Genomic DNA, 27,302 nt, shown 5'->3' on the forward strand with positions numbered 1-27,302 from the left:
AGTCTGGCAGCTTTATCTGAAATCACATGCTTTCGGAGTGCTGCTCCTTCATCAAGTGAAGGAGATGTTTTATTACCCTGCTGGGTAACATCATCAGTGCAGCCTCCGATGAAGTGCTGTTGTGTTTTCCCACCTGATATTTAAACTCTGGGGTCTGCTGGAGTTTGTTACCTCATTTCCGGTTTTTCTTTGCAGTGGTGTGTATATTTAGGGTCTAATTCTACGTGTTTATTAATGAGGTAACCAATTCCAGTGGACCCCAGAGTTTAAAAACCAGGCGGGAAAACACAACGGCGCTTCATAGGAGGCTGCACTGATGACGTTACCCGGCAGGGTAATGAAACATCTGTGAACTAACAATCTAGCTTGGCCAGTGAACCAACCGCAACAAATTTATGACTTAAGAGTAGAAAAGCTTAGGTGAAGGGTGAATGTTAGGTCAATTACTTTTTGCAAAGGGTGATTCACAGATGGAATGGACCACAGATGGAAAGGGAACTGGCAAAGACTGACTGCATCAACACAGTTGTAATATTACCTGGTAAGTGGGATAGTGAGACAGAGTCCTTAATACAGTCAATATGTTCCAAGACACTCAGTGCAGGGTAATCAGACAATAGAAACTTTACACCATTCTACACAAGTTAATATTACAACAGATGGCCAAACACTTGGTCCAAGGGATAGGTTTATACAGCATCTTAAAGGAAGAGGAGAGGAAGGGAAAGAGATGGAGAAGTTTAGTGAAGCCACTCCAGATCTTGGGGGCAAAACAGCAGAAGGGATGCCTGCTAACAATGAAACGATAAAATCAAGGATGCACAAAAGGTCAGAATTCAAGGAGTAGAGTGATCCTGGGAAGATATGGGGCTGAATGAGGTTACAGGGATAGGAAAGGGGCAAGTTACAGGAGGTGAAATTTGAAAATAAGGCTGACAATTTTGATACACATCTGTCGCTGGACCTGGCAATGAGAAATCAGCCAGCAGACAGTTCACAAAACAGCTTGATGTATAACATCCACAACACATCTATATAAACTGTCCATCCATTCTCCCAATTAGTGATACAGCTTGTCCATGTATATTGATTTCTTTGTTATGATGGGTACAGAACTGGGTTTACTAGACACAAGGCCAGAAGTTGACTGAGGACTACAGAACAGCTCCATGACTGGGGCCAGCTGTCAGTTTTTAATCAGGTTGCATTTGCAAAGCTCTATTTTGATACTTACATCGTCTTTATCTTGTACTTGGATGAACAGAGGGAGCGCGAAGCCCACCTGGGCCAACTCAGTGATACTGACGAAGTACTCAGACCGGTTAAATTCTGGTGGATTGTCATTAACATCAATCACCAATATATTAAATGTTGTGGAAACTGTGGCATTTGACGGGGTCCGGTCCTCATTCAGTTCAGTGCCCTATCCAGAAAGGGAAAAAATAGACAGGATTACAAAGAAAATATTTATACGCTATTCTGCAAAACATATGAAAGTGTTTATATGAAGTGCAACAAATGCTGCAGTGTAGGTAAATGTGGCAGCCAACTAACAGAAAGCAATATCCCACAAATAGCAATGAATTGAATCTCTGTTCCCTTTAATATTATCGACTACTCAGAGCAGATGGAGAGAGACTGTTGCTGCTAGTTTGAGAGCCAAGGACTAAAGGGCATACTGTACAGATTAGACCAGGAGTGAAACTAGGAAACGCTCCTCCATGCAAAAGGTAACAAAACTTTAGAACTTTCTACCCAGTTGCTGCTGGCTAAATTGTTAATTGTAAATTTGAGGCTGAAAACATATTGTTACCTGAAGGCATTCAGGATTATTAAGCCAGAAACAAATAGCTCTGCAATAAGATGCATAGTTAGAGTGATAAGATGTTTTCACGTAGAATATGACAGACAGCTACAAGTATTTGGAAGGTGGATCAGTCATGACGTCGTGGAATGGTGGAACAGGGTCGAGGGGCCTCCAGCTGTTCCTACACAGTTTAGTGGAGGGATGTTTGTCAGGATATTGGGAGAATGCCATGGTATTTCCTGGAATAATGCTTGGGGATCCTCAACACCCACCTGAAGAGACAGACAGGAGGGTGCTGCGTTAATAAGGATGTTTAGAAGAATGAGGGGGAATCTGATTGAAAGTTACAGGATACTGAGAGGCTTGGGTACAGTGAACTTGGACAAGATGTTTCCACTACTGGGAGAGACAAGGACCCAAGGTCACACCCTCAGAGTGAAGGGACAACTCTTTATAATGGAGATGAGGAGCAATTTCTTCAGCCAGAGGGTGGTGAATCTGAAGAACTCATTGCTGCGGAGGGCTGTGGAGGCCGAGTCAATCAATGTATTTAAGTCAGAGATAGATAGGTTCTTGATTTTTAAAGGGTTTAAGGGGAGAAGGCAGGAGAATGGGGTTGAGAACTGTATCAGCCATGATCGAATGACAGAGCAGAATCAATGGAACAAATTGCTTAATTCTGCTCCCATATCTTACGGTCTTCTGGCCTGATGCCCTCTGCAATGGGAAGTGACTTCACTACTGCAACACACAAAAAGCCAGCTCGACAAGCATTCTAGCAAAAGTCCTGCAAAATCAACTCCGATGGACGGGCACTGTGTACACGGGCTGAGAAGTGTCTCCGCGGCCAGGTCCCAGTTTGTCAACTCTCAAACTGCCAGTTCTGTTCCGGGGAGGACGTAGAAAACACTGCAAAGACTTGGAATCTCTCTTTGAAAGCCTGGTAGCTTTGACCTTGACGAATAGAAGAGGCTTGCTACCAATTGTTTGCGATAGCGATGACCTGTCGGCCAGGTTCAGCACATTTTGAACCTGAGCACCTGATGGATGAGACAGAGCAGTGGCTGAGAAGGAAAGAACAGGAAGACAATTCTGCTGTCCTGATCTCAGGGTCTTGCAGCACTGTCCTGCCTCCACAGGCCCAAAGATTTGAAAGTCAAGAACTGTTCAGTCACATGAGGACACAGGACAGAAACCCTGGGAGCCTGAATAGACATCATCCCTTGAGTTGGGAGACGGAAAATGATGATCTCACCAGGACTACACCACACTGACAGCTTGCAATACAATACATCACACTGTGACAAAAATTATTATCAGAATCTAGCCATAACATAAAACAGTAAATCCGAAAAGCCAGCTTGTAGCAATTACAATCCTGGTCTGAGCAAGTAACATTTGTTGAGGTGCAAAGTATATTTTGTTTTACAGACTTATCCAACTGTTAAGCTGCTACAATCAATGAGAATTGGAGTCCAAGCCATAAATTCATATTTAACAAATATGTATTCAGCAGGCCACCAGTTCTCATATCGATTTTAATTAAAAAAAAGAATTCCTTAGAGTTGAACATAAATCCAAAAAGATAAGTCAGCACTTCTCATGGTGTGCATATGCTTCAATGCACATTTTATTATAACTTTCAGGTTTAATCTAGTGACTCAATGTAGAGATAAAAATAGAAACAAGCAACCCTAGGTAGAAGAGAGACAACAATTACTGGGATTGTGGCAATGGAATGTCCCATTTGTGTGACATTCCAAGAACGTCACCGGCATTTTGGGGTAGTGTGCTCCCATAGTGTGTTCTATCAGCCAGTATAACTTTGTGTAAGCTTGCAAGGTTAATGTTCTTGTCAATTACATACCAAGAGCTGTCCTTCCCAACAGGTTACCAGTTTGTAACCAGTCACTAACTCAACTTCTGAAGAAGGGTTACAGGACTTGAAGTGTTAACTCTGTTTCTCTCTCCACATACCTGCCGAGTTTCTCCAGGAATCTCTGTTTGTTTCAGGTGTCCAGCATCCACAGTTCTTTGTTTTACTTAACTCAAGTTCTTTGTTCATTCTTACCAGTATTTTGGGGAACCCATTTCTGCATGTGAACATTTTGGTTTTCCAGCCTCACTGAACTTCAGTGGCCTTTGTCATTCACAACGTTTTGGGATTTCTTCAGGCAGCAACCCTCAGTGAGCAGCACTCTCACATTAGAGTCAGTACGTTCTAGGTTCAAGGTTCCAATCCTGAGATTTGAGCTGGAATATCAGAGGTGGCTATGCCCAGAGCAGGACTGAGGCAGTGCTGCACTGTCAGAGGGGCTGGCTTTTGCATGAAATGAGAAACCAAAGTCACCTCTGCCCTCTCAGTTGGATTTGAAAGATCCCACAGCCACCTTTTCGACGAGAAGTGGAAAAATTCTCCTAAGGTCTCGGACAGGAATGATCTCCTATCCCACTTCGCTAGAAGTCAGGTGAGCTGGTCATTATCTCGTTGCCGGCTGTAGGAGTTTGCTGTTTGCAAATTGGCTGCAGTGCTGTCCCAATTACAACAATGATTCCAATTCAAAAAGTAACTTCATTGTTTTCAAGCACTTTGAGACATTCTGTGCTTATGAAAGGTGCTACGTAAATGCAAGTTATTTTTCTCCCCCCCATTGACGCAGTCATTCAATTTTTCTGTCATCAGGAGTTTGCTTAAATGAAGCAGGAGGTGGGGTTTTTCTAGGATGGAGAAAGGGCTTCAGAATATATACGAGCTAATTAGAAACCTGACCCTGATACAATTTGCTGCTTTGCCTTGCATCAACAATTACGAGGTTGAGGTCAATCTCCATTGTCAGGATTTAATCTTTTGGATATGGTAGGATGCACAATAACATCAATGAACTGATTTAAACTGTTTCTACGATCCATGCACATTAAACATCAGGGTGAATTGGTTTAGCTCAGTTGGCTGGACAGCTGATCTGCAACACAGAATGATGCCAACAGCATGAGTTCAATTCCTGCATGAGCTGGGGTTACCATTAAGGACTCTCCTTCCCCATCTCTCCCCTCGCCTGAGGCATGGTGACCAACAGATTAAACCATTACCAGTCATCTCTCTCTATACAGAGAACAGCCCTATGGTCTGGTAGGACTATAGCAACTTTACCTTTTACATAATGAAGCAGAAAAGTAACTACACAATTACAGGAACAAGATCCTGAAGGTGACTGCTTCTCTCAACTTGAGTCAGTAGCTAGGCAAAAAAAAAAGTTAAACTATGAAGAGGCAAGTGTATCATTTGCCTCAAAAGTACCAATTCACTAACACTCCTGAGACAGCCCTTTCCAAAACCACAGCCTTTACCATCTAGAAGGGCAATGGCATCAGATACCTGGCAATACCACCATGTGAGTTCCCCTCCAAGTTACATGCGATCCTGACGTGGAATTACTTCACTGCTCCTTCAGTGTCACCGGGTCAAACTCCTGGAACTCCCACCCCAAAGTCACTTACACCCCAAGGTCCCTTACACCCCAAGGACTGCAGCACTTCAAGAAGGCAGCACAGCCTCCACCTTCCCCAGGGACAGACCGTATGCTGGCCCACCCATTGACACCCAGAATCCATAAATAAATACTAGGTTCCTCATTCTTTAATGCACAAACAATTAAGATACCAGTGAAACAGCTCTGCACGATATTTTTAAAATGAGCAAATTTAAATAAAGGGTTTATTCCTCAGGTAAAGAACAAAGGAATCTCGTACCAACAGGCTAATATTTGAAAAGCCTAACAGGGCTAAAATAAATTCCAATTTCTAAAACTGCCACCTTTGATTTAGGTTTTTAAAGACCTAGCATCAATTGTTTGGTATTTAGGTTTATCATCCAGACAATGCTTTTAAGAATATTATTTTTGTACGCAGCTTCTCCCAAAAAAATTACATTCTTGGCCAACAAAGAGAGAGGTTCCAGTTCACAGCAATAAGAGGAGCACAGGAGACTGAGGGATGACATGGTTGTGATGTATAAAATAATGAGGGGCATACACAGGGTAAACAGGAAGAAACTTTGCCCCAGGATGAAGCAATCAGTGACAAGGGGGTACAGATTTAAGGTAAGGGCCAGAAGGTGGTGCAGTGGTAGTGTCCCTACCACGGAGCCAGGAGGCTTGCATTCATGATCCACCAGCTCCAGAGGGTGTGTAATAGCATATCTGAACAGGTTGATTAGAAAGTAGGATAAAGCAGACTGAAGGCTCTAGTGGTGCAGTGGTAGTGTCCCTACCACTGAGCCAGGAGGCCCAGGTTCAAGTCCCATCTGTTTCTGAGGGTGTGTAATAATGTCTCAGAACAGATTCAATAAACTAAACATAAAGCAGAGCCAGGGATGGTTCTGCAGAATGCTCTGCCCTGGGCTGGGACTAGCCTATGCATGCCACAAGTAGTGCCACTACTTTGGTGTTCAACAGCAAACAATATTCTTTTCCAAATTAGAAACCAAAAGAACTATGGACACTGTAAACCAGGAACAAAAACAAAGTTGCTGCAAAAACTCAGCAGGTCTGGCAGCAGCTGTGAAGAGAAATCAGAGTTAACGTTTCGGGTCGAGTGACCCTTCCTCAGTTCAGTTTTTGTTCAATATTCTTTTCCAGTTTGGCTTCCAGAGTTTTCACATCCTCCCAAAAAAAAAAATCCATGGCAAGGTGCATTACGACATAGCTAGGCTGAACAATTAAATCTCCTTTAAGCAGGACAAAGAAATCTCTCGGTATCATTACAACAGGAGATGCCTCTGACCCCATCGCACCTTCATAAACACCAAGTGAAAACAAATGCAGCTGCAACCATTCGCAACAGGGATGGCTGTGGAGTAAATAAGGCTGTGCATGCATGTAGTCTGATATTCTCTCAATTTTTATTACCCTGGACTGTACAATGTCATGTTAGGGTAACAGGAACAGGATGAGCGCAATACATGTTTACAAGCCTGTTAATTCAGCGTGAGAAACCATTGCTGTTTGTACACCAAGCTCTCTTCACCTCTGTCCGCACTCCCACCAAATAAAAATCTGTCAATCATTAACACTGAAACCCCTAATCTCGAAGCCTTCTGAGGGAGGAGATCTGGATTTTCATCACCATTTGTCTGAAAATTGCCTCCTAAGTGCACTCCCAGGCAGCAGAGGTGTAATTTGAAGATGATGCTGTCTTGTTCTAGATTCCTCACAACTGGAAATAAACAGAGTACCTATTGAATTCTTTGCGATTGTGTCTGCGTGCTGATCCTTTCAAACAGAATACTGAAGGAATTTTCACTCACCAATATGTATTACAGCTCCAGTCTGCTGAGACCCAGTGCAAACGTTCCAAATGATTGACTGGAGAGTTACATAAACAGCTCAAACTCGATTAGGTTTGACAAGCTTTCACTTGGAATTTTGTTATGCCATTACTGCAGTTTACTCAGGCATACATTTGAAAATAATTTTGTGCAGAGGGTAGGGGAGGGGAAGGAAAAGAATTCCGTAACTTATACGTACAACAGTTACTAGGATATCAGCATGTGAGAAACCAAAAGAACTGCAGATGCTGGAAATCAGCAATAAAAACTGAAATTGCTGGAAAATCTTAGCAGGTCTCGCAGCATCTGTGGGGAGGAATCACAGCAAACATTTTGGGTCCAGTGACCCTTCTTCAGAACTCAGAACTGCATTCTGATGGACCCAAAATGTTAACTCTGATTTCTCTCCATAGATGCTGCTGGACCTGTTCAGCTTTACCAACAATTTCTAGTTTGTTACCGATATGTGAAGTTCGGGGAGGTGATGTTCCAGTGGTATTGTTTCTGGATAGTTAATCCGGAGACACAGATAATGGTCTGGCGACCCGGGTTCAAATCCTGCCACCCCCACATCAGATGGTGGAATCTGAATTTAATTTGGGTGGCACACTGGCTCAGCGGTTAGCACTGCTGCCTCACAGCACCAGGGACCCGGGTTCGATTCCACCCTCGAGCGACTGTCTGTGTGGAGTTTGCACATTCTCCCTGTGTCAGCATGGGTTTCCTCCGGGTGCTCTGGTTTCCTCCCACAGTCCAAAGATGTGCAGCTTAGGTGGATTGGCCATGCTAAACTGCCCAGCAACGTCCATGCAGGAATAGGGTAGGGGATGGGGGGAAATGTTTGGGTGGGATGCTCTTCGGAGGGTCAGTGTGATATTAATGGGCCAAATGGCCTGCTTTCACACTGTAGGGATTCTTTGAGATTGCTCTGAGGCAGGTTTTTCTACATCATAGAAAATTCTCTTTATCATTATTGATGAAAAATCCCAAGGTAGCGAGAGGCATGTTTCAAGTCGCCCTGTTGAACCGTCTTTAAATTTAATGCTTACTCTTTTGGCAGTGACACTGAGTAAAGTCACGTTCCCTGTTTTACTGCTGGGTTTGATCTGTCCCTTATGGGTGACATCATCACACACGATACCAACGTTGGGCCCTGTGACTGAACTGGCATTTGAGCCTTGTCATCGAGGATCTTTGTGTTTTAAAGAGTTCTCTGCTCTCCAGGTATTGGAGCCGAGAAACTAAATGTCACCTTTTCTTTTAAAAAGTGTGGAAGCACAATGCTGAAAATGATGGAGATCTGCAATAATAAAAACAAAGTGCTGAAGAGCCTCAGCAGATCTCGCAGCACCCGTTGTGTGGTTTTATTTCTGTGATCCTAAAAAAAATCCGTGGACTGAAACGAGAAAGAACAGTCTGAAAAACAAGTGTCTGAAAAGTTAGCTGCAGTTTTGAAAAGCAGGCAACCTGACCCCTAATGGAAAGCCTCATTATTAACTGTGTGAACAAGCAGCAATTGAATTTGAGTTGCAGGTGATTTGGAGCTGAGAGGATGTACTGATGCAGCTTTTTCCGGCAACAGGAAGTTCATTGGTCTATGGACTAGCAACAGTTATCCACAACTGAGAACCTTTTGCACCTGACAACAACTGTGTGATTGGTTCTCAGGTAAATGAACTGCTTGGAGTAAGTGTTCAGTTCTTCCCCAGCTCTTTCTGTTCTGTGCAGTCAAAACTAACTTCAGACATGAGGAAAGCCAGTATATCTTTCCTGGAACAGTTGTTGGAGGCAATGACTTTTATCTGATATATTGAAGACTTTTTTAATGGAAGAACCGGCCACTTTATGTCTCTACCAACCAGTGGAAGCATCCAGAGAAAGATGACTGAAGCGCTGGCCAGCCAAAGAGTAATAAGGATCATCTCAACAATAGAATCTGAGGCTGAAGACCGCTGAACTGTCTTGCTAGTCAGTGCTGATGCTGATATAATCAAACAATGTGCACAAAGTGGTACACTATTAAATGCTAGTAGGACACATCATGGAGAACGCGGAATACTCTGGATTGAAGTCTCAACCCAGCACTGGGGACCTATTAGTTTGATGGTTGTCCAGGAAGAAGACAAAAGCCAGTCTGAGGCCTTACAGAGTGAGCAAGGTAAGCGTTCTCAGGGAACCGTCCAGGGAGGCAGTCAGTGCTGATGCAGAAGCAGCAAATCATCTGAAGGGAAGGTCACTGAAGAATGTGACTACGCAGTCAATCAGGTTTTCACTGTTGGCTGATGAGATGGTGCTTGATTGGAAACAAAATTCTGCAAGAGCAGGAAGTGAACAAGAATTTACAACCATCAAAGATCACTTGAGAGGTCAGCTTGGTAGCAACGTTGCAAGTTGCAAGTGATATTAAGTTCAAGCCCTTTCTGAGAGAACATTGGAAATTGAGGCATTAATCCAAGAAGCTTCTGCCTTGTTAGTGTGGTACTAAAACATGAAGCCTGGATGGTAGAGTTCTCACTCAGGAATGGTTCTCTCCCCATGAAAGACTATTCCTCCTATGCGGGGGGAGCATTGTGCCCAGAAAATCTCACCTTCAAAATAGTGCTCCTGTGGGACAATTGCCTAGGACATCCCATGAGCTTTGATGAAGTCTCTGAAAATGTGAAGGGGCTTTTCCCGCTGCCTAGTACAACCCCAACGATACATGATTGAATGATTTATTTATTGTCACTTGCATTTCACAGCGAGTAATTCAGTGAAATACAGTGAAAAGTTTCAACAGTCGCCACAATCCGGCACCATTTTGAATGGTTTAAGAATAAAAAGGATAAAAGATATAAGTGAGAGGGAGTCCTGAGTTCACTCACCAACACCAACTCGTGCCCCCACCCCTCCTTCACCACCTTGCTGCCACTTGCCCAGTACCCACCAATGTAGGAGCCGCCATTCATTAGGCACCTCATCTTCACCACTGGGCCCACCCTCACCACCACCGCTTGGGCCCTGTGCTGAACCCACACTCGCCCCACAACCGGGAGATCCCAGCTCCGCTGCCACCATGATGTGATCCTTCCACGCTAATCTTTGCCAACAGCAGCTGCAGCGACAGGCCAACCACAAACAACGAGATCCTGGGAGGCCAAGGCCCAATCACGGCCAGCACTGGTGTGGCTCAGTGATCTTCCTCAGTATAGCCTCCTCCGCTGCCTGCCTTTTCACACTCTATCTCTCTCTCTCTCTCTCCCTCCAGGCCATGGATCAGGGAGCAATAGGAGCACTGAAGGCTGACGGCCTCAGCTGTACCTTTCATCCAACTCATCAAGGTGATAGATGATATGGATACAACACCCTCAAACAACACCACTGATAATGCCGATAAATGGGATAAAGTCACAACAACATGACTAAACGGTGAGACTGTGGCCTGAGTGTGTCATTGTCCCAGAGGCTAGGTGTGAAATCATGACCTTGGCAGGGGAGGCTGGCTCCAATGAAGTTGATGAGGTTTACGTGATGGAGTTGTCTGTTGAAGATCTAACGCAGTTCCAGCGTCACACTATCCTCTTGAGTTTTGACAAAGGAACAGCTGTCAAGAGTTTTCCAACTTGTGGAAGATGTAGTGGACACTCTCACGGAGAATGATGCAAACAGACAGCGCAGTGCCAATATGTACAGGAGGGTCGATGACATTATGATCTGCTGCACAGTGATACACCAGCAAATGCAAAACAGAACTAACCAACAATCCAGGGTGAGTTTTCAAAGCTGCTGGTGATTCCATCAATTCCACCAGGACCTTGCTGTGCAGCCCATTGTCAACTGCAAGCCACAGATACTTTCCCGCATTTTCTTTTTATACAATGGGTACTTTGTTTTGCTTTCACTGAAGTGACGGCTGAGAAGTAGCCATTCTGTTCAATTCTGGCGTCTAATTTTACTATCAAGCACTCACAGTTCAGATGTAACATGGTCGTAATGCATTAAATTTCCACTTCCCCTGCACTGTAATTTACTTTAATCTTAGCCTCTGAAGACACAGCTATGCAATCTAGGTGAGTTGTTGCTTTAAATTGCCTCCTTCACCGATGAAAGCTATACTTATCTCTGAACAAACTGCTCCCTGCTCCACATTGCAGGAAGGTTTTCCCCACTGACATCATCGACTTTGCAGAGACTGGAATGGAGGCTGGCCAGCGAGGGGCTAATGCACCTCGTAGCCATTTCAGTGATAATCACCAATCATTTTGATCGCTGCTCTAAATATTAGCACACTGTCACGGTGGGATTCTGAATTGTGGGCAGGAATGGATACATTGGCTAGGGGCACGGGGCAACTGCTCTTTGTTCATATATGCCAGTGCTGCCTTTGCTGTCAGCCAATTTTGCCCAAAGCACAAGGTCAGTTCTTCTGACGGAAGACAAGAGTGTCAGGAATATCGTTAGGGAAAGAAAGAACGTGGATTGGAAAGTGGGTTTTCGAAAACCTCCGCTCATCACAAAGCTACCGAGTGACAAAACCATGGTTGTACCAAGGTAGAGGGCAGGATGGCAACATGTGAAGTTGTTAAATCTGATGGCTCTATTCAAGGAGGTGATGGAAGGAAGGCCCTTTGTGATGATGGAGAACATCAGTGATTGGAAGAAGAGCACAAGGGCGCTATGATTCGAGGTGGCATAAAAGGCCAAAGCTATTTCCCATGAGTTAGTATTAAATTTCTTGTCACATGTATTCAAATGAGTACAGTGAAGCGTATGTAAGTTGCCACTTACAGCACTATCTTAGGTACAATGGTACCAAGTTACAGCTTCTTTAATTACAAATTAGTTACAGCGTAACAAAGTCACCAACACTCAGCACCATCTTAGGTACAAGGTACCTAGGTGTAAACCTTTGTTGCAGAATAGAGAAATAAAGGATAAAAAAAGTTACATACACAGTATAACCATAGGCCAGAAAACAAAAAGCAAAGTTAAAAGACAAGCTTCACTGTCTTTCTCCAAGGGCTCTCCGCTGCAGTCCAGCACAAGGGGCCTCCACATGGTCTAACCGCTGGCTGCTGTAACACTCTGCACCAGGCTGTTGCCCCCACTCTGCTCTGGGATGCTGGTCACTAGAGTCCTCACTCTAGGTCTCCAATCCCGTTTCAGAGGCCAGGAGGTAGAGGTTGGGGCTGAGAGTGCAAGAAGGCAGTTATGAAGTAACACTAGTGTTAAACAAGTGACCTGCTCACTGGAGAAGGTATTTCAGGCAGTGCACAGATCCAGGTAACTACCACAAAAAGATTCTTCCCCCTCCCTGATGCCTACATGCTCAGCAAAAGTACCCATTCACACCTCGAGCCAAACAATGAAACTCGACTGTCATTCCTCTTTGCTTCCTACGATTGGGAAGACACCAAGAAGAAACACATGACCATGGGGCTAAAGATGTTTTTGTTTTTAATTCATTCCTGGGATGTGGGGGTCACTGGCTGGGCCAGCATTTATGGCCCATCCCTAGTTGCCCTTGATGAGGTGGTGGTGAGCTGCTTTCTTGAAACGTGTGCTGTTGTTGGACCCACAATGCAATTAGGGAGGGAGTTTGACCCAGTGATACTGAATGAACGGCGATATACTTCCAAGTCAGGATGGGGAGTGGCTTGCAGAGGAACTTGTCAGAGGTGGTGTTCCCATGTATCTGCTGCCCTTATCCTCCTAGATGGAAGTGTCATGCTGTCTAAGGACCTTTTGGCAAATCTCTGCAGCGCATCTCGAAGATAGTACACACTGCTGCTACTGAGCATTGGTGGGGGGACTGGGTGCTTGTGGATGTGGTGCCAATCAAGCGGCTGCTTTGTCCTGGATGGTGTCAAGCTTCTTGAGTATTTTTGGGACTGCACTCATCCAGGCAAGTGGGGAGTATTCCATCACATTCCTGACTTGTGCCTTGTAGATGGTGGACAGACTTTGGGGAGTCAGGAGGTGAGTTACTCGCTGCAGTATTCCCAGCCGCTGACCAGCTCTTTTAGTCACTCTGTAAGCTAAATGAGGTTAAAATCATGGCTCCTTACTCAACTTGTTTCAATTCTATTCCTGCGTTCCCTTTTCAGAACCAGTTGGCAGGACATGATCACCCCAATAACCATGAGTCCACTGCTACACTTGTTGCAATTACAGTGCCCTCTGCCAACACTCAGGAGAAAGTGTGCAGTCTTAAGGTGTGAATAGGTTGGCTAAAGAAACCCGAATGATGCCTTAAAATAAACAGCAGCATTATTGTGCCCATACACAGTTCCAAAATGCAACTCCCAAAGTCCCATGAGATGAAATTTAAAAAAAAAACCCAGCACCCATTTCTTAAGGGCTTTAATAGGGCTGTACTAGAATTCGAATTAGAATTAGCTTTATTGTCACATGTAGTCACAGGAATACAGTGAAAAGTTTACAAGTCGCCACTTACAGCGCCATCTTGGGTACCAAAGTCCCCAGGCACAGAATCTTCAGTACGAATTCTTAGAAGGAATAAACTAGAAAAATAAAGAAATATAAAGTTCAGAATAGCAGTCCTTCCAACCCAGTCTGTGCTGGCAACCAGACCGTGCTGGGCTTCACCTTGAGGCTCTCAACATCAAGAGACCGCACTCAGGCCGTGAGTCCACACGGAGGCCGGGAGTCTGTGATTACTTCATTTGAGGCTCGAGGACAGGAGTTAAGAAGAGAGAAGGAAAGTAGAAGGAAGGAGAAAAAACACGAAAAGAGAGAGAAAAAAAGAAAGAAATGGACGGAGCAGACAAGTTCCGGCTCAGGAGTCCTACTCTGCTGCCATCTTGGATGATAGGACAACACTAAATGGAGATCAACAGGATACCAGATCACGGACTGTTCAATGATATTCAACAGGTTGCACAACCCATCATTTGCTGGCCCTCAGTACCTTGAGCAAGTCCCTCATGCAACACAGGGTGGTAAGTGCAATGGGCCACAGTGCCCAATGGTGCAGTTTCCTCACTGCCACTGCGCTGCATGGCTCCATGCATCAAACATCACATTATCAGACTCTGCTCTGCACACCATTCTCCCTCACCAGACCCATCTCAATACAACCGTCAGTCAGAGTGATTCGTTGGAACTGCAACAGCATTGAAGAACGGGACACTTCAAAAGGAAAGCAAACGGGAAGAATGAGGAAACAGCGAGATAGAGAAAAGAAGGAAAAGATGGTAAATCTAAAGATTCTAAAATATCTCACGACGTTTCTCAAAGAACTTTATTGCTAAAGGATAAGTCTGGAGTTTCTTTCCAATGTTACTGACTATATTTAATAGATTTAAACGCAGATATATAATATTTGGATTACTCTTAAAGTTGGCTGAGGATAGAATTTTTAAAAAATATATAAATCTATCAGAGGAGATTACATTCCAGTCTTCTCTTATGTTGCTATCAATATATCAGACATGGCATTGCCATTTTAAACACGATCACATCTGCAACAACTACCTGCAAAACTGAAGCTTTTTCTATATATTCAAAATGTAACTATTAGGCTTTTCTATTTAATTAACCTTGACATCTGCAACAGTGCTTTGTCAATCCCCAACTCTGGACTTTGGTTTGTCCAAGGCTATGAACCCAGGGAGAATCAGGGACCTGCAACATTAACCCCTCCCCATCTCTCCGTGAATGATGAAAATGATGTGGAGGAGCCGGTGTTGGTCTGAGCTGGACAAGGTCAGAAGTCACACGACACCAGGTGATAGTCCAACAGGTTTATTTGAAATCGCAAGCTTCCCCTGACAAAGCAGCAATCCTCCGAAACCTTGTGATTTCAAATAAACCCGTTGGACTACAGCCTGGTGTTGTGTGACTTCTGACTGATGAAAATGATCATTTATTTCTGAACAAGATTTATTGGATTTTTATACACAAGTTTAGGGCAATATAGCATCAACAATTCTGTGAGATGCTGCAGCTTTAAGTGACCTGAGCTTTCAGATTAATTGCATGCTGCTCGATCTTCGTTCTGATACTCGCATTCGTTCAGGCATTCCTAACCCAGAAAGCAGCCAGGGATCATACAGCATCTTACAATCTCACTCCAGCAGAGAAGGGAGTGATAGCCATAGGTTCAAAAGAGATGCAAATTCTCAACAGGGTTCTTCAAAGAATGATCAAAACTTCAGCTGATTGGCCTCATGCTGATGGAACACAATCAGAGTTCCACCGAGTTCTGAACGACGTCACTAGGAGTTTCACTTTCCTCCCAGACCAAAGTAAAGGCTGCAAAACTGGCTGTAATCACCAATATGGATATTGCACATAACCAATGAATATACACAAAGCTGCATATTTACATGTACTACACATACGTTCAAACACAGCCACAAATAGAATGGCTTAGACAAACACAAACAGCTGGACACAAATACACACACAGATAAATAATATATACAGACACTAAGAATTCAAGCGACTGAAAACACCAATAGATACAGTTAGAATAAAGCACAAATACTATCCTAGATAACTCGATGCATACTAATATAAACAGATATATACGCACAAACACAGCTAAATATTACACATACAGACAAATAGCAATGCAGGTAGATGGTGTAGTTACAATGAGATACAGAAAGATGTGTTCATGAATCTCTGCTAGGCAGAAACACTGACAGACATAAATAAGCAAACAAGAGTCAGAAAAATGTAGATAGATACAATGTCAATTTAAAAAAAGAATACATGTGACTATTTTTGTGGTTATAAAAACCATCAAACTACATAAATCTTTTTGAAACCACTGTCAGGTTAAACAGCCTTGAGGGAGACAGGGATGTTAACAATTAAAACCTTTTTTTTAACCACGATAATGTGCTGACAGTTTTAACTGTGACATCAAAAACAACAATCTGGAAAAGGAAAACAAATACACAAATGTGGCTTGTGGCAATTGTAATGAGGATATTTTACATTTAATCTTGTTTGGAGGATTTAACTTCTGAAGGATTGCGGAAAAAGAGATTTACTTCAGGGTTTTATGGAAAGGCCTGAAGGTTTCTTCAGAAGTCGTAACTGTGGACATTGGAGATCCTTTTAAAACAAAGCTTCCAGTAAATGACTGGAATTTTCCTGTGGTGAGACAGCTGATTTTCCAGTGGAGATGGGAGGTATGCATGGAGATCCTGCACATTCCCCATCTACACCATCTACCAACTCTGAAGGAATGGTATAGGAAATTGAATTTTCCACTGGGTAATTTCATTATGCCTGGGAATTTCTCAAAGTCTCCTTTTAAATTGGAGACTTTCGCAGGGGTGGGGGTGGGAGTGGGGAGGGATGAGGCTATGGTTGGTTGATTCTGATGATATTAAGGAAAAGTAGTTACTCAGGAAAAGTTCAACTGTTAAAACGCATTGTCTGATCTCTGAGTAACTATTCAACAAAACCCACACTTAACTTACACACCCCACCCACACCTCTCCTCAGGCCATTTACACTCCCAGACCCTGACCTGAGACCCCCGAACCTCTTATTCCCCTACTGGAACCGACACAGCCCCCTACCTCGTCCCCAGTCTTCCTTCCTGACCCTTCAGGCCAGACCCAACCAGACTCATGCTCCATTCCCTTGCCCTCACCTCTACCCCCTCCCCCATCCCTACTTCCATGTCAAACATTACCCAACACTCCTCAACATGATACCCTCTTCCTCTAACCTGACCCCTCCTCAAGCTAATTACCCCTCTCCCCTGTGCCCTTTCTCCATCTCTGGCCAGGTCTGATTTCTCCCACCCACTTGGACCTACCCTAAACACTACATCACTTACCTTGCCACTTACACTCTACCCACTTGGCACTTTTCCTCCTTGGTGATCTGCCCAGGTGGTAACCTACTCAGATGCCCTACATAACTGATGCCATGCTAACCTAGCTCCTAATCATGCGTCATCCTAGCCCTGGCACCATACAGCCTCACCAGCTGGCACACTTCCCAGCCTCACCTGGCACACTGGTACCTGATCCAACTTGCACCCTATTTACGCAGCACCCGATTCCTCCCAGCACCCTAACATTCATTTATCTTATACGCTTTGTTTGACAGCAGCTGTCAAAGTGGCTGTGATTTTAAATTTTGGATTACCGTAGCTATCAGCAGGAATGTGGTTTGTCTTCCTTTGTCAGTTCTATGCCAAGAAAGAACTGTCAAAATGGAAGTATGGCTCATCATTCCAAAGGGAGCCCTGAGCTGCATCTTCTCTCAAACATGAAGGGCTCCCATCTCTCCTAAAATAGTGGAAAGCTGAAGTGGAAACCTGTGAAATTGCCATGCCTTGGAAAAATTGACCCCACATGCCGGGTGATAACTGCTTGGCTCATTGCAACCTGCTGCTGGGGCTGTTTTGAACAGTGACCTGCTCAGAGGGGTGTTTTGTTTTTAAAGCTAGCTCAGCTGGAGAGAAGCACGCTAAGAAAAAGCTGAGTTGGGGGAAAGCTGCCAAGAACAAGCTACCCAGCCTGCCTCTCATTTCTGAAAGGAGAACCCTCCTGCTGAGTTCAGGGTGAAATCTATTTGTTTGAAAGGGTTATTGAAGAAACATCTCAAGATTGTATTTCCTGAGCAAGTAATGTCTGCAAGACATTGACGCAACAGCGCGTGTTTAGTGACTTGACCATATCAACCAGAACATTACAGCAACACACTGGGGAAGGTTCTGCTCTCTATCCTTCTGTCTTCAAGAATAACCCATCGGCCAATATTTTTTTAATTCTTCCAGAAAGTCAAGCTCTCGAAGAAACCTGCTTTATTTTCTCTCTCTGTTCCTGAAGTGTGTGTACACACTTTAGGTTTATCCAGAAGGATAAGTATTAATACTTCTAATTTACATTCTACGTTAATTAATTATTATATTGTTATTGAATACATTTTGTTTATAATAAATCCACAACTGTGTTTGTTAAAGCAAGATCTAATTGATAGATTTTGTTGTTTACAACACAATATAGATAAGGTTATCTTAATTGGTCACTTTGATAACTGCAAAGTATTTTTATTTTACATTGTGAAAGGTGGAGTATTGGGACTAGAAAGATAGTGCACTCCTTCAGCCTAAATCATTACAGCATCAAGAAACAGAAGCCATTGTTACCCTCCCAATATTGTTGGCATTACATCTTGATGCTTCGGATTTTTGTTCTTCTTTATTTTAAAGAAATGCATCACTGTTTCCACGCTGACATGTGCTAATGTGCTTTGCAATCCCTTCTGAAAATATAACCACATTAACTCTTGGACTTCAATAATTACAGCTCCCAATAAACTGCTTTTGGAGTTGCACATCCCTCAGCAGCACATTAAAGACTTCAATCAATACAGAAGAATGCATTTAATGCCAGAACAAAACAATCTAATGTGAGGAAACATTTGGCGCAATTCCCAGTCCTGAAAAGTTGCTCACTGGCTGAGAAGCTACATCTATAGTGCTGGATTGACTTATCATTAATATCTGGCATTGTTTAGTGACACCTAATAAACAGGGGATTTTCATCAGAACAGACAGCACATTTATTGTTGAAATGCCACAGAAAGCAGTTGAGGCCAAAACAGTGAATGTTTTCAAGATGGAAACAGATATAGTCCTTCAGGCTAAAGGGATGAAAGGGTTTGGGGAGAAAGTGGGAACAGGGTTCTGAGCTGGATGATCAGCTGTAATCATACTGAATGGGACAGCAGGCTCAAAGGACCAAATGGCCTACTCCTGCTCCGATTCTCTGTTCCTATGCTAATGTAATTGTTTATGTACAAAATGACTGCCTTCTACATTTTTATGAAAATGTGTTCATGGGATGTTAACGTTGCTTGGTAGCTTTGCATTTGTGCCACTTGAGAAAGTTGCAGGGAGCTGTCATGTTGAACCTCTGCAGTTCATTTGATGTAGGTGCCCCTGCAATGCCATTAGGGCTGAGAGGTAGGATTTTAACCCAGCAACAATGAAGGAACAGCGAAGTGGCTTGGACAGGTGGTGGTAGTGTTCCCATGTAGCTGATGCCCTTGTTCTTCTAAGTGGCAGAGACCCCTGGTTTGGCAGGTGCTGTCTGAGGAGCCTTGACAAGTTCTTGCAGTCCATCTTGTAGATGGTACACACTGCTGCTATTGTGCATCAGTGGTGAAGGGATTGAACTTGGAAGATGGTGGATGCAGTGCATATCAATGTGGTTGCTTTCTCCTGGATGGTGTCAAGCTTTTTGAATTATTGTTGGAGCTGCACCCATCCAGGCAAGTGGGGAGTATTCCATCAGACTCCTGACTTGAGCCTTGTAGATGAGGGACAGGCTTTGGGAAGTCAGGAGGTGTGTTACTCATGCGCAGGATTCCTAGTCTCTGACCTGCTAAATTAGCAGTGGTGCACGACATTAAAGTAGCGAAAAAAGACCAGAACATGTCATAAGCAGCAGGGTCAACCTCAACTGCAGCAGGAACTAAACCTTGTGTTGGTGGTCACACCACAAAGCAAAGTTGTTTCTTCCAGTTCTGGACCTGACAAGGCTCAAATTACAGTGCAAACTACGTTTGTCCCCGAACCAGAACCATGAATGTGGGAAACAGGACGTGTGAGTACGTCTTTTGGCCCAACGTATCTGCTCCACCATTCAACTGGATCATGGCTCAAAGCTGCTTTAGAGTGATTTAGTTAAGCTGTGGGGTGAATGGTCAATTGACTCAGCTGCTAGTCAATATATTTTGACTATACATCCCTCGTATGACCTTATCAAAACATATACCAGAAGGGGACTTAATGGGGTAGATGCTGAAATAACGCCTCCCCTTGTGAAAGAGACAAGAATGAGGGAAACACAATTTAAAGACAAAGGATCTACCATTTAAGGCAAAGATGGGGAGTTGGCTTTTCTCTCAGAGGCACATGGGTTTGTAGATCTCCCATCCCCAGAAACCTGTAGAGGTAGGGTCATTGAGCGTATTTAAGGCAGAAGGAGAGTTAAAATTTTATCAGGGGTTTGTGGGAAAGTGGGGATGAAGTCACAGTTAGATTCTTCCATGATCTTGTTAAACAGTTACAAGGGCAGGAGGGGCCGTAGATGGGGGTGGTGGGGTGGGCTGGGGCTAGTGGGGACAGCCTGGGGGTGGGGCGTTGGAAGGCCTGGGCTCCATATATCCCCTAGGAATGGTTCTGTGCAAAGCTACACATCCCTTGAATGAACACATTTTCATAAAAACGTAGAAGGCGGTTCATTTTGTACATAAACAATTACATTAGCATAGGAACAGAGAATCGGAGCAGGAGTAGGCCATTTGGCCCTTTGAGCCTGCTGTCCCATTCAGTATGATCATGGCTGATCATCCAGCTCAGAACCCTGCTCCCACTTTCTCCCCAAATCCTTTCACCCTTCTCAACCTGTTTTAGTGTTAGAAAAGTTCTTTGTTAAGGCCTTTGAAATATCGGCTTGAGATAGTTTAACTGACGTGCAATGTCACTTTCCCAGCTACTTTTACCAGAGCTGAATAAACCAGTCAGTGCACTTGCTAAAATATTAGCATTAATTTAAAATAAAGTGGTTGTACAATTTTTGAAGACCCTGGCTTTGAATCCATTCATGTATCAGTGCGCCCAGAGCCACCTCATTGGGATTGGAGGGTTTGAGCTAAAGGGAGAGGCTGAATAGATTGGGGCTATTCTCCCTGGAATGTCGGAGGCTGAGGGGTGACCTTACAGAGGTTTATAAAATCATGAGCGGCATGGATAGGGTGAATAGTCAAAGGAATTTTTCCCAGGGTAGGGGAGTCCATAGGTTTAAGGTGAGAGGGGAAAGATTTAAAAGGGATCTAAGGGGCAACCTTTTCATGCAGAGAGTGGTGTGTATGGAATGAGCTGCCAGAGGAAGTGGTGGAGGCTGGTACAATTGCAACATTTAAAAGGCATCTGGATGGGTATATGAATAGGAAGGGTTTAGAGGGATATGAGCCAAATGCTGGCAAATGGGACTAGATTAATTTAGCATATCTGTCAGCACCGATGAGTTTGGATCTTTCCGTGCTGAGTAACTCAATGACTCTATGATTCAATGATTCCAAAGATAAGGCCTGGGAGTGAAGCTGGGTTTGAGGACAAGGGGTGAGTTTGAAAGGCACAGAGCAATATCATTCTCTTCATAAACCTGAGACATCCATCAATATACCCTGCTTTTTACTTTTCAATATATCGAGTGCAAAACAAGCAAGGGCGATGTAAGAAAAAACTTTTCCACTGAGTGAGTAGTTTGGGTCTGGAATGCACTGTCTGGAAATGGAGGCAGGTTCAGTTGAGGCATTCAAGAGGGCACTGGGTGGTAATTTGGATAGAAATGGTGTGCAGGAATATGGGGAAAAGGCAGGAGATTGACACTGGGGGTAGAGCCGATAAAGGCACAATGGGCCAAATAGCCTCTTCCTGCACCATAATAATTGTGATCTCATTTCTTTAAGTGGGTGGCCCCTTTAAATGTTTCTGCTCAGCCAAGTCTAAAGGGTTCAAGACTTTGCATCCCCCCCAGTGGACCTCATCAAAACATTTCACAACACATTTTGTTTCCCTGAAGATGCAACAATGACCTAAGCAATTTTCCAAATTCATTCGCACCAGATCTCATTTGTTTTTTTTAGTGCTGATGAAAAGGTGTCTGTTGGAATCACTCACCCTTACAGTCAATATAAACCCTGAGCTGTACAGGGGATTTTCTCGATCCAGCGGGCCGTTCAGAGTCAGAGCTCCACTGATGTAATCTAAGGCAAAGATACTGTTGGTGTTACCTGTGGAAACAAAACCAGTCCAGTCTGTTATTCGCCCAGAGCAGATGGACAGCGCATAAGCAACAAAAAAAACCCCTCTAAACAGCCTTTTGTCATCCATTGGAGACAGGCTGGATCAACTGTAACAGCCTTTACTTAATGACAGGCTAAACAATAACACAGAATTACAGAGGTCTCCAGCAAAGGCAGAATAAATGTTTGATAAGTCAAGTGTGGGTCCCTTGCCAGCGAGAAAGCAAATGAAACAAAACCATTATGGTTGGTACAAACTCAGAGCAAACAAACACAAAAAAAAAACCAGAATCGACACCCCTCAGCTCATTGGCATTCAAGTTTGTACGTCATCTTTCCGACATGAGGACATGTAGTTCAGGTGTTATAACACAGCTGTTTAGAAAACACTTGCCTGAAGTTAACATTGCTCTGTTGGATGGTCACACTAATGAAATGGTCTTGGACACTCTGCACCAATGATGCAGATTAAAAAGCAATCAAGTTACCGTACTGAGAAACCCACCAGGCATGCTGACAGATTCGGGACGGCCAGGCTTTGAAACCTCTGCTCAAATTTGCCAAATATATGACAGGGCAGAAAAAAACAATCAAAACCACTTTGGCTGAAGCGGCAGCAGCAATATTTTCTGAGAATTACGGCCAGGCCATTCAGGAGAGATGTTAGGAAGCACCTCTGCGCATGAATGGTGGTGGAGGTTTGGAATTCTCTTCCACAAACAGCAGTGGATGGAGGATCAGTTGTTAATTTTAAACCTGAGATAGAAAGCTTTTTGTCTGCAAAGGTATTGAGAGATATGGACCAAAGGCAAGTATGTGCAGTAAACGACCATAAATATAGGAGCAGAATTAGGCAATTCGGCCCATCGAGTCTGCTCCACCATTCAATCGTGGCTGATATGTTTCTCAACACCATTCTCCTGCTCTCTCTCCATATTCCTTGATCCCATTACTAATCACAAACCTATCTATCTCTGTCTTAAAGATACTCAATGACTTGGCCCCCACCAGCTCTCTCCAATAATGAGTTCCACGGATTCACCACCGTCTGGTCGAAGGAATTTCTCCTTATCTCAGTTCTAAGGGATCATCCCTTTAATCTGAAGATGTGCCCGAGGGTCCCAGTCTCTCCTAATGGTAGAAACATCTTCTCCACGTCCACTCTATCCAGGCCTCTCAGCATCCTGTAAGTTTCAATTAGATCCCTCTCATCCTTCTAAACTCCACTGAATACAGACCCAGAGCCCTCAACTGCTCCTCATATGACAATCCCTCTCTTCCTGAGATCTTCTCAAGATCCCCTCCAAGGCCAGCACATCCTTCCTTAGATGCAGGGCCCAAAACTGCTCACAATATTCCAAATGCAGTCTGACTACAGCCTGTCTCAACGGTACATCTCTGTTCTTGTGGTCTGGCCTTCTCCAAATAATTTTTTTAAAAAAGTCATTTTGTGGAATGTGGGTGTTGCTGGCTGGTCAGCATTTATTGTCCATCCTAGTTGCCCTTGAGAAGGTGGTAGTGAGCTGCTTTCTTGAACCGCTGCAGTCCACCTGCTGTGGGTTAACTCAAAATGCCATAAGGAAGCAAATTCCAGGATTTTGACCCAGCAACAGTGAAGGAACGGTGATATGATTCCAAGTCGGGATGGTGAGTGGCTTAGAGAGAAACTTGCAGGTGATAGTGTTCCCATGTATCTGCTGCCCTTGTCCTTCTCAATGGAAGTGGTTGTGGGTTTGGAAGGTGTTGTCTGAGGATTTTTGGTGAATGCTAACTTTGCATTTGCTTTCCTAACTGCCAACTGAACCTACGTTAAACGTAAGAGAATCCCAAACTAGGCCTCCCACGTCCCTTTGTGCATCAGATTTCCAAAGCCTTTCCCTGTTTAGAAAATAGTCTTCATATCAATTTTTTTTTAATAAAGTACATAACCTCACACTTTCCCACATTGTACTCTATCTGCCACTTCTTTGCCCGCTCTCCCAGTCTGTCCCAGTCCTTCTGCAATCTCACTGAATGGCTCGAAAGGCCAATCTTTTTCCTTGTCCCGTTTTTTGTTGGTAAATCCAATTCTCTTTGAAAAAGATTCCCTCTGAATTTGTTTCCACTGTTCTTTCAGGCACCATATTCTCCAAACAAGTGACCCTGGGCACTGATTCTGTCGAGCCTGAATCAGAGTTTGCGGCTGCACTGTAATGTGGATGCTTGCTTTATTTCCAAATCCCACCCACCACTAAGCAGTTCATTTTAAATTTTCTCAATATTTTGTTTAGTTTTGCTGGGACCTCCCACGTCTAGATGAGTAAAACAATTTACCTCACAGGACTTGAACTGCAAACAACGAATAAAAGTAGGCCACTCGGTCTTTCAACCCTGCCCTGCCATTCAATGAGATCATGGCTGATCACATTTTCGCCTCAGCTCTACATTCCTGCTTATCCCTGCCAATCCTTCATCCCCCTTGGTCATCAAGTATCTCTACTTCCTTAAAAAAATGCTCAATCTCTAGCTACAGAAACTCCTACAAACCAGGAGGAGGAGTAATCCATTTGGACCAACAAGCCCAATCCACCATAGAAAATGATCATGGCTGATCTTCTATCTTAACACCATTACTCCCAAGCTCTCCCTATACCCTTTGACACCTTTTACTTCTAGGTATCTATCCATCTCGTTGTTGAACATATTCAGTGACTCTGCCTCCATAGCCTTCTGTGGAACAGAGCTCCACAAATTTACCATCCTCTGAGCGAAGAAATTTCTCCCAATCTCAGTTTGAAATGGCTGATCACATATTCTGAGCGAGTAACCCCTTGTCAAGGGGAACATCATCTCTGCATCCATTCTGTCCAGACCGGACAGAATTTTACACATTTCATTCAGAACTTCTTTCATTTTCTAAATTCTAGTGAATCCCTTTAGTTTCCTTTAGAGTCACAGAGTTGTACAGCATGGAAACAGACCCTTCGGTCCAACGTGTCCATGCCGACCAGTTATCCTATATAAATGTAGTCCCATTTGCTAGCATTTGGCCAAAATTCCTCTAAACCTTTTCTATTCAGGCACCCCTCTAAATGCCTCTTAAATATTGCAATTGTACCAGCCTCCACCACTTCCTCTGCCAGCTCATTCCATACACGCATCGCCCTCTGCGCGAAAAAGCTGCCCCTTAGGACCCTTTTAAATCTTTCCCCTGTCACCTTTAGCCTATGCCTTCTAGTTTTGGACTCCCCTTCCCTGGGGAAAAGACTTTACCTGTTTATCCTATCCATGCTCGTCATTGTTTTATAAACCTCTACAATGTCACCCCTCAGTCTCCGACGCTCCAGAGAAAACAGCCCCGGCTTATTCAGCCTCTCCCTGTACTCAAACTCTCCAAAACCGGCAACATCCTTATCAATCATTTCAGTGTCCTTTCAGGTTTAACAACATGTCTTGTTCTGATGAAACCTCATTAGCCCAAAATGCTATCCCTGTTCTCTCTCCACAGACACTGCCTGACTCGGTAAACAGCACCGGAATTTTCTGTTTTTATTTAGAACTGCATGCATGAAGTTAAACTCATAAAGCAATCAAACAGGCGACTCCCTTGGTGCTGTGCTATTTGCAAACTTTTCAAGTGCCTTGGAAGATTCTTAATGAAATACAATGATCCTTTCAAAACGTTGCCCTTTCATTATTTATATGTTGCTGCAGTGTGCAATTGCAGCGAGGAGATATAAAGCATATTCTCCAACAATATGAACAAAGATATGAAAGTTTTATTACTGCAAATGTTCACATTTTCGAAGCAGTTTTATTCTATTTGACCAGAGCTTGATAAAGTCCCTCGCTGCCTGCATCAAAACCTAGACAAATTGAACACTGGCTGAATGCTAAAGTGTCACCGAAGAAGATATGCTTATCGCTTCAAAACACAGTTTGATTCTGAGCCGACACAAATCTGCTTTCCACTGAAATTTTGCTCCAAGTGCCGCTGTTGCTCTAACAAAGCAGCAAGCGGAGGCACCTGATCTGATACTAAACAAGTCCGCACAGTAACACATCCATCAACATCCTGGGGTGGGGACTGCACACTATTGACCAGAAACTTAACGAGACCGGCCATTTAAATATTGAAAGTGAGTTATCCCCCGGACTGGGAGTCAAGGACAGGTATCTTCCCTCTCGACTCTCCCAAAGTTTGTCCCCTGTCTACAAGGCACATGTAAGGAGAATGATGGAATGCTCTCCACTTCCTCCCATCAGTGTGTCACTGCACGCCTTTACTTTCAAGCTGAAGCCATCATGGCCTTCCCGTTTCAGCCACGGATTCTGCAATTCTCACTTTCTTTCTCATTGGAATATATCTTCGTTGGTTTTAAGGAGCGCTTCGAAGGTGGTGAGGAACGAGGGAGGGAGTTGAAGGCATTAGTCTGGCCATTTCAGTGTGAAAGCAGGATTGACGACAATGGGGCAAAGGTAGGGGAAATGCAAAAGATAGAGAGCTGGAAGGCAGAGGGAGATTAGGCAGCACCTTTAGTGTGAAAGGGGTGCTACAACAACAACTTGCATTCAAACAGCACCCTTCAGCGTAAACATTCTGAGGACTGTTCACAGGAGGATTATCAAACAAAACTGGATCACCTTAGATTAAGATTTTGTCCACCTGCCCCATAGGGGTGATTTAAAGATCATCTTTAAGGAGAAGAGACAGTACTGAAGAGGCTTACTGAGGGAAATCCTGAGCTTAAAATCTTGGAAGTCGAAAGCTCTGGAATCATCTTCCACAGGCTCTCTGTCTTTAAGGCATTCATTAAAACCTACCTCTTTAGCCTGGTTTTTGGACATGCGGTTCAAATTTCATTTTACACATCAAAGGCACTAAATAAATCCAAGTTGTTGTTCTGGAAAGATTTTATCTGTTAAACTTTTACAATCTGTCCACACATTCTAGCTGTTTATTTTTACTTTGTCTTTTTTTTTGTTTAAACTTTGCTGGGTTTTCATTTTTTTTTTGCTTTCTTGACCTCTTATTCCCACCGATATGCCTCATGAGTATCTAGCTCTCAGCTGTCATTGGGAATGCTGCAACCAATGTGCGAAGGGTGGAAATTCCTTTGGGAGACCTGCTGGAGACAGAGGAAGCAGACAGAGCGGCTTTGAGATGGCAATGACAGCAGTATGCAATCGCACCTCAGTTATGCCGTTCCCGAACAATATTTCTTGGGCATGTCAGATAAAGCTTGTCTTTAATGTCTCCTGCTCACAAAAGGACTGTCAAATCGTTGTGCCATCTCTCCGGAGGATGCCGGTATGGATAAGCTCTGAACATTGTGACTACCTTTCCTGTGGGCTTGCATTAAATTTTTATCCCACCAGATGCTACCAAACCAGCAA

General features: G+C 43.8%; 1 protein-coding gene across 1 annotated transcript in view; it reads right to left on the bottom strand.

The window, feature by feature from the left end:
* LOC109932919 (cadherin-23-like) overlaps positions 1–27,302 on the bottom strand; it is a 375,734-nt gene that overhangs the window by 177,619 nt on the left and 170,813 nt on the right. Inside the window, exons 8-9 of the mRNA XM_048616204.1 lie at positions 21,802–21,914; positions 1,235–1,423 (exon numbers count right to left, since the gene is read on the bottom strand). Coding sequence (XP_048472161.1) covers positions 1,235–1,423; positions 21,802–21,914 — 302 coding nt within the window. The remainder of the gene's footprint in view (positions 1–1,234; positions 1,424–21,801; positions 21,915–27,302) is intronic.

Source organism: Rhincodon typus, chromosome 34 (assembly GCF_021869965.1).
Source record: "Rhincodon typus isolate 14 chromosome 34, sRhiTyp1.1, whole genome shotgun sequence".
Lineage (NCBI taxonomy): Eukaryota > Metazoa > Chordata > Chondrichthyes > Orectolobiformes > Rhincodontidae > Rhincodon > Rhincodon typus.